Consider the following 15,526-nt stretch of genomic DNA (forward strand, 5'->3'; position numbering starts at 1 on the left):
CGAAGTATTTGTTGTTATTTGTTACTTGTAATTTGTGTAATTGTTGCTGTAGTTTTGCTTGCAAGGTTTTTTGTTTGTAAAGCAGATATTATTATATTAAACAGACAAGCAAGCAAAAGGAACTAAAACACTATTACAAAATGTGCAACACTGTTTGTAATTTATGAAATACTTTAAAATACCAAGATAGTGCTATTTTATGTTATCTAACAGCGAGTGTTACTGTAAATGCTGCGACGGCATGTTATGTTAAGTGTTATACGACTTCTAAACTACGCACGTCAAACGCAAGTGAAAAATTAATGAAAAGAGCAACAAGTTGTAAATTTTGCGCAATCAGACTGTTGCCTGTTTAAATAATATTTGATGTGGATCAAACTTTAGCCAAAGGCAATCATCAAAGTGATGAAGAACGCTGCCAGCGATAAAACAGCTGCCAGTGCAGAAGAAACACACCGGTCGCAGTATTCATAACAAACCACATAGACACACACACATACACTCGCACATACACACATACACACACAGACTCGCACTTGAACAATTTTCTCGCAGACTTTTCTCGCTTTTGTTGGGATTTAATGAACAAATTGATAGCTTAATGGCTGCGAAAGAATCATTTCGCGACAGACAAACACAAGAATTGGAAGTTATAAAGGTGAGCTCACATTTTCTGTTATCTTTGGATGATGAAATAAATGCCGGCTCTGTTCACAGTCCATATTCGGTGTTGACGTCGAGGATCTGCGACCGCAGAGCACTGCCGCCATATGGAAGCCAACGGACATTCGCATCCTGCTCACCCCGTTGCGAGACTCCGCCAGTGGACAGACACAGGCCTATGTCAGCACCAAACTGCATATCACCTGCCCCTCCAAATACCCAAAGCTGTAAGTGATAACTGTTGACGGGGGGAGTGGAGTATAAGGCGACCTTGCTCCAGGGTGAAGAACCGATAGTTTTGTTAACAGATCATAACTTCGTCAATATTAATTATATATTCAAAAATCAAAGCTTTTTGATCATGATTTGATACCTGGATTAGTAGTTCATGTAAAATTGAAAACGATATTTAAAATTATAATCTTAAAGAAAGGCTGTCCTTCCAGAGCTATAACTTTCTCAAAATGTATCCGATTTTCAAGAAGCAGGTGTTTTTAATCATGATTTGACAAGCACATACAAAATCCACATTTAAAGTTTGCGATTTTGTATATAATCCCAAGTTAAGCTTTTATTGATGGCTAAATCTTTCCGAAGTCGTCAGTTTGTCAAAAGAGATTCGATTTTCAAAAACCAGTGTTTTTTACTAATGATTTACTATAGATTAATGCTTCATCTAAAGTTCATTCTGGCTCATGTTAAAATTTATCTCATTGTTATGGCTATCATATAAATAAGCCAAATGTAAAATGATTCAAATTAATAGAATTTTAAGTGCCCTTGCAGAGCTTTCAATAAAGTTGTTTAAAAAAAATGTTTTTTTTTGCAGTGCACCTAAAATCGTGCTGGAGGAGTCGAAGGGTATGTCGGATCAGCTATTGGAGGCGCTGCTTGGTCAGCTGCAGGCCCAATCCCAGGAGCTGCGTGGCGAAGTCATGATTTACGAGTTGGCCCAAACGGTGCAGGCCTTTCTGCTGCAGCACAACAAGCCGCCCAAAGGCTCATTCTACGATGAGATGCTGCAGGCGAAACAGAAGCGCGAACAGGAGCTGCTCCACATGCAAAAGGAGAAGGAAACACTGGAGCGTCAGACACTAATTGACGAGGTGGAGCGTCGCAAGGAGATGTTCAAAACGGAGGCAAAGCGACGAGGCGAACCCAGGCGCAGCATGAGCGAATCGAATAATCGACATCCGAGCTCATCGGAGAGTTCGGAGAACTCGTCGCCATACTATCGAGGGCATATGTATCCCAACAAGTGTCTCGACCATCGAAACACCGAAATCCTCTACTTCCACAAGATGGGCAGGCAAATTCAGCGCGGCTGCTGTTTAGGTAAACAAAAAACGGATACTCTTCAAATGTGAAAAAGATCTTCAACATCTTCGTTTTGTTTATATCAATATCCTGTTTGCAGGACATTCGCAGCGCGGTTGCATTGCGTACTCTGGCGTCGATATGCACAGCGGTCAGTTACTGTACATCACCGAGTGGAGCATCAAGTATTCGCAGCTGGAGCAGCCCTGCTGCGGCAATGGCATCTGTCATTGGAGCGTCGAGTCCAAGTGTGCGGGCAATCATCGCGTCGAGGATCTGGTCGCTTCCATAGAGAAACAGGTGGCGACACTGGCGCAGCTGCAGCACAAGAATCTAATTCAGTACGAGTGCGTGCTGTGCATTAAACGCAAAGAGGGATTACTTATCTATCTGGTGCAGGACTTTCTGCTCGGCACCAGCGTCTTTAGCATCTCCTCATCGCTGGGCTGGTGCATGGACGGCGCTCGCATGGTTGCCCGTGGCGTCCTGGAGGCTTTGGTCTTTCTGCATAACAAGGGCGTCGCGCATAGTCATCTGTTGGACAGCACCGTTTTTATGGACAATACGGGAAATATTCGCTGTACGGATTTCTCGCTGGTACCCAGTCTGTTGGAGCTGATTGGCGGAGATGGCCAGTGCAGCAGCATTCGTGGCGATTTGCCAGCATTGGGCGCCCTCGTCGAGGCTCTGATGCCCACCAATAGCTATGAGATGCGCGACTTTATCGACAAGTGAGCAACGATGCTATTTCAATCCTTTCCCAGCTAACAATTCTTTCTGCCAATTCAGATGCAATTCGGATCGTACTCTGTCCGCATCGGAGCTGCTGGAGCATCCGTTTCTGCGCCTCTATGACAACGGGCAACAGCAGAATTTGACGCTGCAGCAGACGCATCATCGCAGCTCCCTGGCGCCGCCATCGGATCAAGCCATGTTGGTTCAACGTGCCGTTGTCCCCTTTCAAATACCCACACTGGCGCTAAGTCAATCCCGGCTGCGCACCGAATTCGAGGTGCTTATGTATCTGGGCAAGGGCGCCTTTGGCGATGTGCTCAAGGTGCGCAACATTCTCGATAATCGCGAGTATGCCATCAAGCGTATTCCGCTGCCGGGTCGTAGTCGCCAGCTGTACAAGAAGATGACGCGCGAGGTGGAGCTGCTTTCCCGCCTGAATCATGAGAATGTTGTGCGGTATTTCAACAGTTGGATCGAGAGTGTCAGTGATGCGGACGCCGCTGAAATGGACAAAGTACTCGGCGGCGATTGGTCACAGAGCCAGGATCTGAGCATCAAACCGGCCAAGTCACCACAATTGGGTCTCGCCGTTCACGAGGAGGAGACGGAGAGCTCGTCCAGCATGTGGAATGGTTACATGTAAATAGCAATAAGAACGATGAACTTGAGTATGTTATAATCTGTAACTTTTGTGTATTGTCTATCCTAGGAACAACGGCGTGGATGACTCCGACTCGGATGGCATTGAGTTTGTTGACTCGAACGGGAAAGTGGCCGTTTACGATGACGATGACGACGATGATGATGATGATGATCACAACCAGCATAAGGAGGATTCATCGCAACGTAAAATCAACTCGCCGCGTCCACAGATGCAAGTGATGTACATTCAAATGGAGTTCTGCGAGAAGTGCACTCTGCGGTGAGTTGTAATACCAAGCAGACACCTTCGCAGATTCGCTCAATTCCATTGCTATTCTGCAGCACTGCTATTGATGACAATCTGTTTGAGAACACAGATCGATTGTGGCGCTTGTTTCGTGAGATTGCCGAGGGCCTCTCACACATTCATCAGCAGGGCATCATCCATCGCGATCTGAAGCCGGTCAACATCTTCTTGGACTCGCATGATCAAATCAAAATTGGTGATTTTGGACTGGCAACCACCAGTTTTTTGGCTCTGCAGACGCATGGTAAGTGGAAGAATTATTCATGCTTTGAGCATCAACTAACTTAGATGTATTTTAGCGGAATACCCAACGCACTCAGTGGCACAACATGTAACAAGCACTGAGGATGGCACCGGCACGGGAAAAGTGGGCACAACGCTCTATGTGGCCCCAGAGCTGACGGGCAATGCCTCCAAGTCGGTGTACAATCAGAAGGTGGATATGTACACCCTGGGCATCATATTGTTTGAGATGTGCCAGCCGCCTTTTGATACGAGCATGGAACGTGCACAGACCATAATGCAATTGAGAAATGCTTCAATTGTCATCCCAGAGAGCATGCTGCAGGATAGCAAATACGAGAAGACAGTGAAGGTTAGCATTGGAATATATCTATCTATACATATATCTATAAATAACATCCTAATTATAAATACCCATTAATGACCAGATGCTGCGCTGGCTGCTCAGTCATGATCCCGCTCAACGACCCACTGCCGAGGAGCTGCTCGTCTCGGATTTGGTGCCGCCTGCCGAACTTGAGGCCAATGAGCTGCAGGAGATGCTGCGTCATGCGCTGGCCAATCCCCAGAGCAAGGCGTACAAGAATCTGGTGGCACGCTGTCTGCAACAAGAGAGCGACGAGGTGTTGGAGCACACCTATCATCTGAGCAGCAGTCGTGCCATGAAGTCCTGGAACTCGGCGATAGTTATCGATGACATTGTTTCGCTCAATCCACTGATTGAGTTCGTCAAGGCGAAGGTGGTGAATGTGTTCCGCAAGCACGGCGCCATCGAGGTGGATTCGCCGCTGTTGTCGCCGCTATCGGCACGCAACATCAACGTCAACAACAATGCCGTCCATCTGATGACGCATTCGGGCAGCGTGGTGCTGCTCCCCTGCGATCTGCGCACCCAGTTCGCCCGACATGTCACCATGAACGGTGTGAATCTCATACGACGCTATTGCGTCGATCGCGTCTATCGCGAGGAGCGTGTCTTCAACTTTCATCCGAAGCAGAATTACGAATGCTGCTTCGACATCATCACGCCGAGCACCAGCAGCCAACTGGTCGATGCCGAACTGCTGTCGCTGGCTTTTGAGATTGCCAGCGAGCTGCCCAGTTTGCGGAAGCGTAACATCGCCATACGCATGAATCACACGAATCTGTTGCGCTCCATTCTCATGTATTGTAATGTGCCCCGATCCCAATATGGGGCACTCTTCGAGGGCTACATGGACTTCATTGAGGGGCGCATTTCGCGCTTTCAGTTTCTATCCAGCATTATGTCCATTGTGGAGAAGTCACGCAGCGCCGCACAGAATCTGATGGATATGTTGCTTGCCAACTTTCTGCTCACCGGCTCCAGGAGCAGCGTAGATGAATCCGCGCTGAAGTCCCTGATGCGTGGCAAGGGTGAGGCAGCTTCCTTGGCATGCGCTGCTCTGCGCGAACTGGAAACGGTTGTGGGATTAGCCTACAGTCTGGGAGTGACAGTAAGTCAGCCATGTCCACAGCATCTTTAGTATAATCATCTTTCGTTTTTTGTTTTTTAGTGTCCCATTCACATTTGGGCTGGTCTGCCCATCAGCTTTGATCGTGCCAGCACTGGTGGCATCGTCTGGCAAATGACCGCTGATCTGAAACCGAATCGCTCGGGGCATCCATCGGTGTTGGCGATGGGCGAGCGCTATGATGCGATGCTGCACGAGTTCCAGAAACAGGCGCAGAGCTATAATGCTGCGCTGCCGACACGTGGAGTGCTCAGCGGTGCTGGACTCTCGTTCTCGCTGGACAAACTGGTGGCTGCGGTGGGCATGGAATATGCCAAGGATTGTCGGGCCATCGACATTGGCATCTGTGTGTGTGGCACACGACCACCGCTCAAGGATGTCACCTACATCATGCGACTACTCTGGTCCGTTGGCATACGCTGTGGAATTGTGGAGACTGCCAGCGGTGGTGGCGACGAAGCGCAGGATTTGGCCCGACTGGGGGCATTGCATGTGATACTTGTCGCCGAGAATGGCTCGCTCCGTGTGCGCTCCTTTGAACGGGATCGATTCCAGGAGCGGCATTTAACCCGTGCCGAACTGGTCGAGTTCATCCAGAAGATGCAGCGCAGTGAGGCGATTAGCGGAGGCGTGGTCGGCTCTGGCGGAGATTACAGCAGTCAGTTGTCCAATATGAGCAGTGGGCCAGGCAACAACGGTCTCAGCTTGTCCGCCTCGAATGTGAGCATCAAGAACAACTATAGCCAGCTGCCCGATGTCCAGGTGACATTCCACACCCACGACAAGATGACGGCGAACTATAGGCGACGACTAGAGAATCAGGTGGCACAGCAGATGAGCTCAACGCTGGCCCAGTTTAGCAAGAAGGAATCATTTGTCGTGCTGGTGGTGGAGATGCCGCCGTCCGTTGTCAATGCCATCGTTGGTGCCATCAATCCGCGAGTGTTGCGCAAAAAAGAGACTGAACCCGAAATTAATTTTGTGATCGAGAGGTGAACGAAAATCTCAACTCCCAGCTGCACTTGACTTGAACTAAATTTTTGTATCTTTTGGCAGATTTCCAAAACACAAACGGTATATATCCGAAATACACGAGGAGATTGTCGATTATCTGAGCGAGGCCAAGACACCCATTTTGGCCATTTATAGCATTTCCGATTCCTATTATCGTGTCATCATTTGAATTTCAATTTGGAGCAACTGCATCGAACTGAATGAAGTCTGCTCAAAGCGCCTACAAAAATTAGTTTAAGCCTTTGTTGCCTTCAATTAATGCAACACTATGTTTTTTCTTAGATTTACCAAAAAGAATGAAAATTTTGTAAGACTTTCGAATATTGTTTTCAAAAAGTGCCAAGCAGTTTTTCAAAAATTGTCTCAATTAATTTTAAACGATTCTTTACAATTTACAATTAACGAAAGTCGAATCAATTAAAAGCCTTATGCAAGCTGAACTCTGTTAGAATTAGAAAAAAATATAGTTGAATTTGTTGCAGCGTTCTAAATGCTAATCCTAATTAATTAATTAATTAAAATCTCCAAAAAAGGAGTACCCCTAATTAATTATAATAAGCTATTTTGTCACAAACTTTACATACAAAATGTATTTTTTGAAAATAACTATTTTTTACATGGTAATTCACAATTAGCTTGATTTCTCTCATTTAATGTACATACCTACAACAATTTAGAACTTAAAATATAGTTGCATAACAACAAAACAAACGGTTAACTGTACAACAATTGATCCACATCACGCATTGGTTTAATCAGGATGTGTCCTCCGCTTTATTCAGACTGCGTGCAATTCCCAGCGCCGGGCCCTGCAGCACCTTGCGTGAGAGACGCATGAAACCGGAGACGGGATCACGTCCAAAGTACTTCACTTGCAGCTCCTGGCCCACCTCCAATCCCAGCGCCGACGGATGCGCAATCTTGCGCTGATCCAACTGTGAATTGTGCAACAGCGCTGGCGGCATACTCGGATACAGTATGACCATAACGCCCGTATCCCGCAGCTCGGTTATCTTCGCCGTATAGATGCCACCGAATTCCAGTTGCGGCACACGCTCCTTCAGCATATAGCCATCGATGAGCTCCTTGGCCTCGTCGAGCGCCGCTTGCGAGGGTGCAAAGATTGTGAAACTATTGTCATCGGCAGCGGTTAGAGTGGTGCCCGTCTCCAAATAGATGCGCTTCATGTGCAGACCACTTGGCCCGATGAGCTGGGCTCGCTGATGCGGCTCCACGCTCAGAGTTTCGCTGACGGGCCAGCATTCCTTGCGGTACGTGCTGTGGGGGAAAGCAAGCAGACGAAGGTGAAATAAATTCTACATCTGATAGAAAGTCCATTGGACTTACCGGGGTTCCCTGATGGTATCGGCCATGATGTCCAATATTTTAGCCTTGGCATCGGTGGCCTTTTGCAGCGACTCCATGACGACCTTGAGCGGTATGCCCGGTATTTTGAGATCCGCTTGGATGGCAGTGAAACCTTTTCGCGTGCCCGCCACCTTCATGTCCATATCACCCATATAATCCTCAATGCCAAGAATGTCAGTGAGAATGCGATAATCCTGCAGATGTTTGGTATCCTCATTCTCGTACTTGGTGACGAGGCCAATGGCAACGCCGGCAGCTGGCGCTATAATGGGCACACCTGCATCCATGAGTGCCAAGGAGCCACCACAAACGCTGGCCATGCTGCTGGATCCATTCGACTCCAGCACCTCGGAAGTCAAGCGAACCGTGAACGGATAATCGTGTGGCAAGGTGGGAAGCAGCCCACGCTCGGCCAGCGCTCCATGACCCAACTCGCGGCGGCCCAGTGGCCCAATGCGACCCACCTCTCCAGTGGCGTACGGCGGGAACTCGTAGTGGAGCATAAAGTTTTTGGCCTTTAGGCCGCCGCTTTCCAGCGCCGCCAACGTGTCCAGCTTCATGGCGCTCTCCTGCGAATCCAAGCTGACCGTGCAAAAGACTTGCGTCTGACCACGTTGGAACAGCGCCGATCCATGGAGCGGTTTATACATATCCACCTGGCAGTTGATATTCCTCAGACTGTCGTAGTCCCGGCCATCACAGCGACGATTGCTCTCGAAGATTAGCTCCCGGAATATGCTGCGACACGCCTTGTTGAACTCCTCACCAATTGTGGCGGGTTCTGCGTCTGGATAGGAGGACCACACCTTGTCCAGGACATTCGCACGCACCTCGTTGACGGCGGTGTCACGCGAGATCTTGTCGTGCTGTGCATCCTGAAAGATCTCACGCAATCGCATCTCACACATACTCCTCACAGCCTGCACCAGTTCCGGCTCCGATTCGGGCAATGCATCCACATCCCTCTTTTGTCGGCCATACGATTTTTGTAGGCGTTCAATTTCGTGTATGATGAACTGCGCCTCACGCGTTCCCTGCTTGATGGCCTTGAGCAGATCCTGCATGAGGACCACGTTGCCCTTGCCCTCCAGCATCACCACCAGATTTTGTTTAGTTGCCGAGACGACCAAATCCAGTTGCGAGGATTGCAGCTCACGGCGTGTTGGATTGATGAGCACCTCGCCATCGCACAGGCCAACGCTGCAATCAGGGATTGAGGCTAGAAATTTGATTTATATTCAAGTCGAAGGTGCTCACCGCACGGCGCCAATGGGTCCATGCCAGGGTATATCGCTCACTGAGAGCGCCATCGAGGCTGCGTTGATGGCCAGAATGTCTGGCGAGTGAACTGCATCCATGGCGAGCATATTGCACACCAGCTGCGTCTCATTCCGATAGTCCTTGGGGAAGAGTGGCCGCAACGAGCGATCGATGAGGCGGGCCGACAGAATCTCTCGCTCCGATGGACCCAATTCACGGCGCATAAAATTCATTGGTATGCGACCCGAGGCGGCGTTCTTCTGCCGATAGTCCACCACCAGCGGCATGAAGTTCTGGCCCGGAGTCGCCTTCGCCTTGGCCACCGCTGTGACCATCACAGCTGTGTCGCCCATCTGGCAAACAGCCGTTCCATTGGCAAAGCGCGCCAATTTGCCAGAGCTGAGCGTCATGTTGCGACTGCAAGTTGCAAGAATACCCAATTATGAAATATTCTCATTGAATTTCAATTTGACTTACCCATTGCTGAACTGCACCTCCACAGTGGGTGCATCTCCGCGAGCGCTGCTCTGCAGGCACCGGCGATTGCATTGCAGTCGATGATTGAGTAATTTTAATGCTTTTCGTGTAAAAATCATAGTAGAAAAGCGTGCAAGTTACCCAAAAAAAATTATGCCGGTTGTCTTCAGCTGCGACGAACCGCGTGTAACCTTCACACACAATACGTACACAACACAACAATAATAATTATCAATTGCAAATGTGTGCAAACACTAAAAAAAATTCTTAGTTACTTTTCAACGTAATTAAATAACTTGTATATACACATTTTAATTAATAAACTAATAATCTAAATAATGCATGCACTTGTGACGTCCCATCGATAACAGCTAACATGCCAATTTGAGTGATAAGAATAATGTTAAGTAACAGTAGAATTCAGGAACTCGACAACATTTATCGAAATGCAACAGAGCTGCTATGCTCTCGATAGTGCTGTAATCTTACACGATGTTAGCATACGCAGCCTGTTAATTAACAGCATTTGTGTTACGAACGGACGTGGGTGTATACCTCTTTTTGCCAAGCGCGGACGTATAAATTATTGAAGTAAAGCAATTGTTAATTTCAGATACGCGTGTGTTGCCGCAAATTGATGCATATTGAACGTGCGTGTCTTCTGCCAGCCAATTAAATCAAGTGCATACAAATTTTTTTGGCATTTTCTCTGTGAGTGTGTGTGTGTGTGTTTTCGATCGCCGCCGTGCTCTCGCTTGTGCTTTCAGTGTGTGTGTTTAGCTGTGTGTGTGTTGTGTGAGTGTGTTTTGCTGCGCGCAAGTTGATTGTGTGTGCGTGTGTGTTCTTGTAAGTGTGCGTTTTGTTGGCCAAAAGCAAAACGCAAAGAGAGCCGCAGCAGCAGCAACAACAACGAAAACAACAACAAAAAGAAGAAAAACCAAAATCGACAAATGCGGTCAAATTAAAAAGAAAAACAAAAAATCATAAAAAAGTATTGGTGTCGGGGCAGCAGCAACAATAACAACAGCAACAACAACAGAGAAGCAGCAGCAAAAAAGCAAACCCAAAAAAAAATAAATAATACAAAAAATAGGCAAAAAGCTAAATCAAAACTTGCCGAGAAAGCGTGCCGCCTGAATCCGAAGCCGAAGCCGACGTCGACATCGTCGTCAACGTCGCTGCCAGCGTCGCGTGTGTGAAAAGCCGGAAAATTGCTTCACTAGGCGTTGTCGTCGTCGCCTCTGCCTCAATTGCTTCTGCTACGAGTTCTATTGTCTGATTCGCTGTTATCACAAACGCAACACAATTCTTATCAGTCAAATAATATTCTGATTGTTGCAGAAATAGAAACTAAAAATTGCATAAAAACATATACTAAAAAGCCAAGTTCAAAGGAAAAATCAAAAGAGACAAAAATATACAAGGTAAGCATAAATATTTTTTACCACAAATTATTGAATGTATTTAGGCTATATTATTTCTGCAATTTTTAAAACTTAAAAATTAAAATTCCAAAATAGAAAAATTGTTTAAGAACTGATCAATTCTAAACTTTATGCTTAAAATGAAAAGAACCGTAGATGCATAAAATTTCTTGTAATTTGCTTCATGATGTGTTGCAAGGAGAAATACAAATTTGATCACAAATCGAAATGCAAAAAGTTTGTAGGAACTCGTTGAAGAAGTTTTCTTTTATTCAGCTACAACATCTTCGATACCCATATCAAGATATTATTTTGACAAGGGAAACAAAATGCATATTTTATAAGTTCTTTTGCTAAAAAAAAAATAAAATTCATAACTACAACATACATATTCATGTTTGTCTATTCTTTGTGGTTTTCTTGTTAAAGAAAATATTAGATTCCTTAAATTAAACAATTTAGAAATATTGTTGTTGAACTGAATTTTGTAAGGGTATTCAAACTTTGATAGCTGTGCGTTGTTGGTTTAATTGTCACACTTCATTAGTCGACTGCATAAGTGCTTTAAAGTATTTACCGTAATTAACACGCTGTCTCTGACACTTTGCCACTTTGCCAGTCGCGACGTTGCGACTGCAATTTCATTAACTTAATCGATGCCCCTTTAATGTTGTTATTGCTGCTGCTGTTGCTGTTGCACATGCATTGAGTGCTTTATGGCCTTTCATACAAGCATTCTTCCTGTCTCACTCGAATACGCAAACACACAAACACACACACACACGCACGTACGCATACACGCACACAGCCAGCTTTAGCAAGAGTAAAATCATCCGCGCTGTCTTTAAGCTTATTCTTATCACTGCTCTTGTTGTTGTTGTTGCTGTTGTCCATGTTATCTGTAAGGCCTTTTCAACCTCTTTCTGGACCTCGCTGTCTCGCCAATCCAAAAAAAAAAAAATATATTATATATATATATACATATATATTTATATGTATATATATATAAATAAATAAAAAAGAAAAAAAGCAGACACTCATTATGCTATGCGCACTTCCGGCCGTTGTCTCCGCTTGTTTGTTTTTCAGCCTTTGTCATTGTTTCTGTCTGTTGCTTAACATGTTGGCTGGGTGTTAATCGATAAAGTTTACTATACGGAATTTATATTTATATATAAGCATGCGTATAAATTATTATTATTTTCTCTTTTTTGCTATAAGTATGCACGAGCTACTCAATGCAGAATATATTTATAGGAATATATTCTTAAAGAAATCCCAATAAAAAATGTGCTAATGCTTTCAAAGTAAGCCACAAACATTTTCAATCGTCGAATCTCCTGAAAATTATTAAAGCGTGTACGATAGAGTTATGCAAGTGTGTGTAACAGGCATTTCCGAACCATTAACTATATATATTCTTGATCAGCATCAAAAGTCGCGTTGATTTAGCTCTGTCCGTCTGTTTGATGTCAGAGCTTTTAAGTTCTTGTTTACCATACGCTGATCAAGTTTATGTTAACTATCCTATCATAGCTAAGGACTTGAATTCTGGTTATCGTCTAAAGCGTTCTTCAAAATAGCTTTGACTTATTGATTATGTTCTAAGTAGATGCCAGATTAGTTTCTGTATATTAATGCTGTTAATATTTTGACACTCACTTGTAAGTCAATTCAAAATGCACATAAACATTCAATTGACACTGAAATCTCATACACACAACATAAATTTTATTATCAGATTAAGAATAATTATGCTCCGAATTTGAGTAATCGTTTGAATAACTAAAAACATTGAATCTGTTTTGACTCAAGTGGCTAAATGACACAAATAACTGAAGTTTTCAGATGTATGCAAATATCAGATTAAACATATCTTACGCTCTAAGTCGGAGTAATCGTTTGAACAACTCGCGGAAAGTGCTCAATATTTATTTATTTTTATGCTGTTGCTGTTGCGTTTGCGTTACTTTGTTATCTTCAACTTAGCATTTGTTGTTGCTTGCGGTTTGCTGTTGTTGTTTTTGCTGTTTGTCATTGTAAGTCACACTGATTGCCGATTGTCGATTGCCACGACTTCGGGCCCGTCCCAGCCCGGCCCGATCTGCATAATTAGGGAGAGCGCTTTGCATGATAGCTGATAGCGTCAGTCGCTTCCGCTTCCATCACTCATCAACAGCAGCAGCAACAACAGTTCAGGCAGCTGCTAAGGCAGCAATAGCAGCAGCAGTTGAGGCAGCCGTCTATGTTCCGTTTTCAATTTCAAATAGCATTATTGAATGTCCAGCGTTCTGTTGGCCACATGTGGCGTGTCCGGGTGTCCTGTTGTCCTGTCGCTGAGTCCTTCGTCATATGCCCATTGGTATTGCCATTAGCAGCGCGACCCCTTCCACTTAGAGCATATTTTGCTGTGTATGTGTGGGTGTACATAAAAAGCATTCAAGTGCTGTTCGTTATGCGTCACACTTGCGCACAAAAAAAAAAGAAAATAATAATAATGGAAATATTTGTGACTAGGAGATACCCCGTAATCAGCGGAGAAATTTACGATATATGCATACAACTGGGTTTTTATCAAAAATTACTTGTTGCATGATGGTTTTTTTATTTGGATTATTTTTGCCCTGAACCCATGAAAAATGGCGAAAATTGTACAATACTACCAACTAATAATTTTAAATGGCCACAGGGTATATGGAAGAAAAATAAAAGTAGAAAAACATAATGTGTATATTGTCAGACTGCAAAGACAATAAACCATCAATGAGCAGGACAAGAAGAGCTGGGGCAGGAGGTGAGAGCAGGAGTGGGAGCAGTACTAACAGCGACCAAACCCCAAAGCAAATAAAACTCGAATCGAATCGAATGGAATGGAATGGAATATTATTATCATCAACAAGGACAACGACGCGCCCCAAGAACAGAACAGCGAACCCATTGCGGACTTGGGCAATTGGGGATTGGCCACATGCTGCTCAACGTTTTGCACGCGTCATGAGGCGCGACTGCGACTACCAACTAGAGTGTTTGAAGTTCGAACACCAATCCCGACCCCGAACCCAACCCCGAACCCGACCCCGACCCCACCAAGTCCCGTTAGTAATTCCAATTTCAATCGTCGGCCCACTTCTCTCACTGCTCTCTCCACACCTCGTCCCTTGGCTTTGCTCTCTAATTTGGCGCGACTTTGACACTTGTTAGCCAATATGTTTTGGGTCATGTTAATGGCCAAAACGGAATTGATATTAATTGCCGCAAACGCCCACATAGCATAGCAGTGGGCGTGGTCCCGTTCTTCTATTTCGTTCCCGTTGCTAAGCGAACCGAGTCCATTAGCCGGCCACAAAAATCGCATGAAAATCAGCTTAACTCATTTGTGCGGGGAAAACCAAAAAAAAAAAAACATTGGCTTATACACTTTACGCCCATTGTATTTTTTTTGTTAGTGGTCGACGCACCCAAAACGTTACACTCAAAGAAAATTATATTAACTGAAAAATTACAACTGTGAATTTTATTTGTAGAATGGAAAATCTTCAATGGTGAACTTTATAACTAAGAATTGTTGTCCATATGGAAAACCATACTCTGAAACTGTGAAATGTTAGAAGTTTTATTCTACTTTCGAGTAGTCTTTTTCTCGCAGTGCATGACACATTTTTATTAATTCTTATGGATTTGTTGTGTTATTAACTCTTGAATGAGTTTACGAGCGCAGCTACCTGAGAATCCCTTTATATGAACATTTATGCCACGATTGATTTTATAGTTTTGGCCTTAGCTGGCATTTCTTTATGTTCTCTTTGTGTGTGTGTGTGTGTGTGTGTGTGTGTGTGCGTGCCCCTTGCTTGTCGCATTGTGATTCTTCAATCGAATTAATCCTTGCTTTTTGGACTTGCCGGCAACCCCTGAGAAATTGATCTTATTACGCTTAGGCTGTATAAAATACATACCTAAATTACATATTATATATATCTGATTGGATTTGACATTTTCTTCGTTGAAGTGCTGCTTGTCATTTACACAAAACAAGTTCTTTCATAACTCAAATTCAATTATAGTTTCAAGTGTGTGCGGCATAAAAAAAAGTTGAACTGAAATGTGAGAAAACTTTTCGGATGGGAAGTGCGCAAGTTGATTCTAATACGTTTCCAAACGATGCCTCTTGGCGAAGTGCATCCATCAAAAACAGACAAGAAGAGAAGGCATTTTAATTTTTTTTTTGGGTTGCCAATGCAAATATATATGGCATATATATTTGGCATCCATACATATGTTTTATAATATTTTGAAATTTAAGTTTTCAGTTTTTTAAACTTTATGAGTTCGTTCATGTGATACAATTTTTAGCATGAACTACGAAAAGAAGAAAACATTTTCATTAAAAATCGTTTGGTTTTTTGCATATTCACGAATTCAAAACTTCTGCTCCACAACTATAATATTTGCATATAATTTGTGATGAAATTAAAATACCATCAACAAAGGTTTAAGGCTTCTAAGATAATTTTCAACTTTGTTGTTTTTGCATATTCACATGTTTAAATTTGCCACCCAACAAGTATAATATTTGCATATAATTT

The 15,526-nt window shown here is 44.2% G+C and overlaps 2 protein-coding genes across 2 annotated transcripts; one reads left to right on the forward strand and one right to left on the reverse strand.

The window, feature by feature from the left end:
• Window positions 1-302: 302 nt before the first annotated feature.
• Window positions 303-7,004, forward strand: LOC6567684 (eIF-2-alpha kinase GCN2). The gene is made up of 11 exons (XM_032739762.2): window positions 303-658; window positions 718-890; window positions 1,493-1,998; window positions 2,081-2,711; window positions 2,770-3,354; window positions 3,425-3,637; window positions 3,700-3,908; window positions 3,964-4,259; window positions 4,336-5,382; window positions 5,443-6,392; window positions 6,457-7,004. The coding sequence occupies exons 1-11, from the start codon at window positions 602-604 to the stop codon at window positions 6,581-6,583; spliced, it is 4,794 nt and encodes a 1,597-aa protein (XP_032595653.2). The 5' UTR covers window positions 303-601; the 3' UTR covers window positions 6,584-7,004.
• Window positions 6,987-9,762, reverse strand: LOC6567695 (polyribonucleotide nucleotidyltransferase 1, mitochondrial). The gene is made up of 4 exons (XM_001993743.3): window positions 9,520-9,762; window positions 9,040-9,459; window positions 7,762-8,982; window positions 6,987-7,692 (listed from the first exon to the last, which is right to left on the reverse strand). Exons 1-4 carry the CDS (start codon window positions 9,636-9,638, stop codon window positions 7,170-7,172), a joined length of 2,283 nt encoding a protein of 760 aa, XP_001993779.1. The 5' UTR covers window positions 9,639-9,762; the 3' UTR covers window positions 6,987-7,169.
• Between the last annotated feature and the right edge of the window lie 5,764 nt (window positions 9,763-15,526).

This window comes from Drosophila grimshawi, unplaced genomic scaffold (genome assembly GCF_018153295.1).
Source record: "Drosophila grimshawi isolate 15287-2541.00 unplaced genomic scaffold, ASM1815329v1 contig_311, whole genome shotgun sequence".
Lineage (NCBI taxonomy): Eukaryota > Metazoa > Arthropoda > Insecta > Diptera > Drosophilidae > Drosophila > Drosophila grimshawi.